Source organism: Panicum virgatum, chromosome 7K, assembly GCF_016808335.1.
Source record: "Panicum virgatum strain AP13 chromosome 7K, P.virgatum_v5, whole genome shotgun sequence".
NCBI lineage: Eukaryota > Viridiplantae > Streptophyta > Magnoliopsida > Poales > Poaceae > Panicum > Panicum virgatum.
In genome coordinates, this window is record NC_053142.1 from 42,122,787 (window position 1) to 42,127,894 (window position 5,108).

The 5,108-nt window shown below is 44.0% G+C and overlaps 1 protein-coding gene across 1 annotated transcript; it reads left to right on the forward strand.

The window, feature by feature from the left end:
• Positions 1-2,585: 2,585 nt before the first annotated feature.
• Positions 2,586-3,394, forward strand: LOC120642728 (14 kDa proline-rich protein DC2.15-like). Its single transcript, XM_039919299.1, has one exon. The coding sequence runs from the start codon at positions 2,679-2,681 to the stop codon at positions 3,075-3,077; it is 399 nt and encodes a 132-aa protein (XP_039775233.1). The 5' UTR covers positions 2,586-2,678; the 3' UTR covers positions 3,078-3,394.
• Positions 3,395-5,108: the final 1,714 nt, after the last annotated feature.

The following is a 5,108-nucleotide window of genomic DNA, read 5'->3' on the forward strand; positions in this document are numbered from 1 at the left end:
GTTGCTGAAAGTTCGGTGAACTTCGGTAAAAACCGAACGCCGAACCGAAAAGAGAGAATTATTTCATTGGCCCTAAAAAAAAGTTGTGATTAGTTTCTTGGCCTTTTTTCTCTTCAACTTAGCTATTTGGGCCCAAAATAAGTTTCATAGAAATATCTTTTTTTGGTAGCTCAAATGGTATCTTAGTGATTTTTGTTGGATCCAATATGCTTAGATATGACTCCAGTGAATTTTTCACTATTTTATCATGTTCCTGCGATTTTTTGTGATTTAAAACTGAAAATAGATTTATAAATGCCTATAAATTATTTTACAAGTGGGAAAAATACCAAAAATTCATGAAAAGTTTCTTTATGTTATCATTATCTTGGATAAAAAACTAAACAAATGCGTTTGAATATAATTAGACTGTAAATCTAATTGTAAGTTACAGAAGGGCCAAAAAACTAAACGAAATTCGTTTTTTGGGCCAAATAGTCAAATTCAAAAGAAAAAGGGCCAAAAACCTAAGCACAACTCTTTTTAGGGCCATGAAAATAATTCTCTCAACCGAAAAAATGATGACCGAACACGTCGGTTTTTTATTTTGTGTAGCACCGATCGGTTCCTATTTTTGGTACACCGAAGTTTTTTTACACCCGAAAAGCCGAACCAAACGTACCCGAAAAACAGAATGCCCAGCCCTAAATGCATGCATCGCCATTAGCAATCGGTATGGCCAGTGAGGTGGTAATAATTTGCAAAGGGCAAAGTCGGGGTGGGGGTGTGGGATAACTACTGCAAACCACTCGCGTGTATGTTCTGCACAAACAATATCACAGAACTCGGAGTAAAGTACACCAACGGCCTCTAAATTTGTTTTGGTGTGTCATTTGGGTTCTTAAACTCTTAAAATATATTTTTAGATCCCTAACCTTGTTCCAAGGTGTCACATAGGTTCCTAATATCTCAAAATGTATTTTTAGATCCATAAACTTATCCCACGGTGTCATGCAGGTTCCTAACAGAATTCTATTTTCAACTTAATATAAATCCCTATGTTCAGCTTGTCTGCTTTCAGCTTATTTTGGCTTATTCCAGCTTATTCTCTCTCACAAAACACTATTGAATTAGCAGAAATCAACTAGCTATTTTCAATAAATGTTGTTTCGCTACTTTAAGTTAATGAGAATTTCTTTTGTACTCTAATTTAATAAAATTGCTATTTTGATTTTTATTGAGAATGAGAACAAATTATCTTAATAAATTTATATAAAGCACATGCAAAATATAAATAGTTAGTAGGATATATTTAGGGTTAGCATTGATATCTCCATGTTAAACGAGAAAGCTATAATATTCACCATTGATATCAAATGATCAAGGTTAACCCATGATGCATGATTAATAAGCAGCTAATTCAAAATTAAAATGGTCTTAGTGTTAAGTTAAATGAATCGGCTGGAAATAAGTTTAATGAACGGTCCATTTTGAATACAATTAATTAATGACAATTTTTAGGGATACGAAAATTCACCTTGAGAGTTTAGGGACCAAAGTGACACCATTGAGACAAATTTCAGAACCTGAAGATGCATCTAGAGAGTTTAGGGACCGAATGGTACCTCCGGATAGGTTTAGGAATCTAAAAATGCATTTTGAGAGTTTAGAGACCTAGATTACATTTCGAGATAAGTTTGTGGACCGTCCATGTATTTTACTCTGGAACTTGAGGCTTCAAACTAAACTGATCTTTTTGGTCAAAAGTAAACAAATTTTGTGACAACTATCACAGTGTCTTTGGGAATCGATTTGTGAAGCCAAGTCTATTTCCCTTCGTCCAAAATGGGAACTTTCACTACTCAGATAAGTAATGAAAGTAGCTTGTCATAATCCATAATGGTCTGCGTGGAAGAAATTTCGGTGATACTATATTTCACAACAATGTAACAAGATATAATAATATTGTTCTATCACGAAGCCTACAAGATTCTTTTTCTAAAGAAGCTCAAATTCCATAGGTGTAAATGTTCCTTTTTTTCTGAAAAAAGTGCCATGTTCTTTTTAGTGCAAAACCTTCAAGACACTCACCTTGCAAATTTGTGGCTTTGTCACCAACCCAATTCGAACTATTCAGAATTGAGCAACTCCACACTTACAATGGCCAAACTAAACACAAAAATCACGTACCGTTCCTCAATAAGTACCGAGAACATGGGCCGTATGGCGTTTTCTCATACGGTCGTACTTCTGCTATCCTCCCTTATCAATACAACATTCTTAAACCCGCCACTTCCTTGGCGTTTGCGCATGTTACAAGGTACAAAACAGCCAGCCCATATGCCAATTTACTAAACTAAACTATGATCCACCATGGAGCGAGAACAAACGTCAACAGGCATCGACCAATTCAGGAATCTTGATCGCTAGTACTGTGGAGCATTATACCTGCAGCAAGTCCAGATCACCCATCCAATCACTGCCACGTTCATTCAGGGTCACGGGAACCGTTAACACACCACCTAACTAGCCATCCATTTTTTTAAAAAAAAAACTAGCCAGCGTTGCACCAATCTTCCTCCTATAAATGCAGTGATCGGGTGACATCGTACCATAAACCATCACAGGAACTCAGCAATTGAGTTTATTGATCACTTCTGCTCTGTGCACCTGTGGCCCAGTAATTTCCGCAGAGCGAAATGGCAGGCAAGGCCTCGGTCGCGCTGTTCCTGGCCGTCAACATGGTCGTGTTCGCCATGGCCAGCGCCTGCGGTGGCGACTGCCCCACGCCGTCGACCCCGTCCACCCCATCCACGCCGACCCCGACGCCGGCGTCGAGAGGCAGGTGCCCCCGCGACGCGCTGAAGCTGGGCGTGTGCGCCAACGTGCTGGGCCTGATCAAGGCCAAGGTCGGCGTGCCGCCGGCGGAGCCCTGCTGCCCGCTGCTGGAGGGGCTCGTCGACCTCGAGGCCGCCCTGTGCCTCTGCACCGCCATCAAGGGCAACATCCTCGGCATCAACCTGAACCTGCCCATCGACCTCAGCCTCATCCTCAACTACTGCGGCAAGACCGTGCCCACTGGCTTCAAGTGCCTCTAAGCATGCGTCCGGCCGCGGGGTCACGAGTTTATTATGCACACGCGTGCGTTGATCGTTTGAATCCTGGTGTGTTTGGTTAATCTGCATTCGTGGTGGTCTGCACTCTGCACGTGCTCATGCATGCGCGGTCGCCGCATGTACCGATCGATCTCTCGTTCGATCAGCTCTATTTTGTTTCCATTGCTTGATCTATTGTTCGTTTCCAGTTTACTATCTATCCAGTTTCCGTTTTGTATTCGTTATGTATGTGTGCATGAAGTTTCTCTGTTCATCTGTTATGTCTCTGTATTCGTCTTCAGATTGCACAGTTTTCTCAACGGAGCAGGTGCAGATGTACTGTGTCAAAAGTTTGCTAAGTTAGTTTGCTCGTAATAACTGCATGCAAAAATTCTATTCTCCATTGCCCAAAACAGTAGCAGATTACTTTTTTTTTGGCGGGGACGGGGGGTTATCTTTCTGGGCCTGCGGCCTATAGAGAGCGTGATGGTGGGCGATCGCAGTACGATGGGCCGGTGGCACTGGGGCTTGGTGGGTTGGCCTTTTCGCCCGCCGAGCCTTGCCACGGCCCACGGGCAAGTGCTGTATGAAATGGAGAAAACTTAAGGAAAAAAAATTGCGAGCATATCTGGTCACAGTTCCTTGAAGCTCGTTTAAAAAAAAAAAACGGTATCCGTCCAGCTTCAGCTTCAGCCACGAAAAGCACGGAGTACAATCCATCGACGCACCATGACCACACCACCAGAGAAGAGAGAGGGGGGCCATCGGAGTCCAGAAAATATTCGCTCTTGCAGAAGCCTGCACTCTCAGAGCCTCAGAGCCCGTTTGACAGGGCTTCTCGTACGACTCCAAAATCGACTTCACAGCCCTGCCAAATGGAAATGGTGCTTTTGGGTTCGGCTCCGGCGCAGAAGCCCCGTAAAACCCGGTGACTGGAGTCGGAGGGAGGCGAGGAGCCACATATCGTAGCTTCGTACGGCTTGGCAACGGTGAACTATGGCAGGAAGCCGAGCGGACGTGGGAGCTCAATTCGGTGGCGGATGGCGGGAGCTTGAGGCGGCCGGCCATGGCGGCGAGCTCCGGTGGAGCGGCGATGGCGGGGAAGGAGGCGGTGTCAGTGAGCGGGAGCAGAGATGCCGGGCTTGAGCAGAGGAGGCGCGAAGGGGAAGGAGGGGGCATCGGCGGCCGGGAGCTGGGAGCGGACAAGGAGAGAGAAGAAAGGGAAGAAAAAATAAAGAAGGAAAAAAATAAAGATATTATGCTCATTTGATATTTTCTATGTACATTAAATTGCTAATAGAGTTATTTTGCCAAATATTTTTTTTAAAACGGCTCTAGCTTCACCATGCTCCACCGCTCTAGGTCCAAAGCGCAATTACATATCCGGTTGTTAACAGAGGTCTCAGGCGTACGCCATGGCCGATCATTCCGTCTTCCTCCACGCGACACACTCCCCCATCTGCCCCGTCCGCTATTCCGACGAGACGCCATATATAATAACATCGGTTCATCAGCGAGCTTAGCCGCCCCAAACAAATGGAGGTTAGATTTAGATTCGGTATTTGTTCCCAGCCGTATTTATCTATATAACTTATATAGACGGAACCCACTAATGGTCATTTACTCCTATTTCTCTGCAACCACATTAAGCCACATCATTTTTATTTTCAATACCGTTAGATCATTGGTGTCCTCTAAAATCCATCCGTCCATGTATTATCTCCCACATCCTCCACTAGCATCAACCATAATTATCATAATCCTCCACTAGCATCACCCATAATGATTATAACTCGAGGGCCACTACCTATGGCTTTTCAGCTCATCATCTGACTTCTCTACTCCTTTCCTTCAACTATAAAAGGCGCCCAGCAATCTCTATCAAATCCCGCAGCAACGCGCGGGGAATCACCTAGTTATATATGGAGTGATTGGTAGGATGCATATGGGCTATCCAAGCTTATGTAATGCAGGCTAGCAGTGTTTGGTAGGGTGTATATAGGCCTTAGAGCATCTCCAGCCCAGGCCCTCATT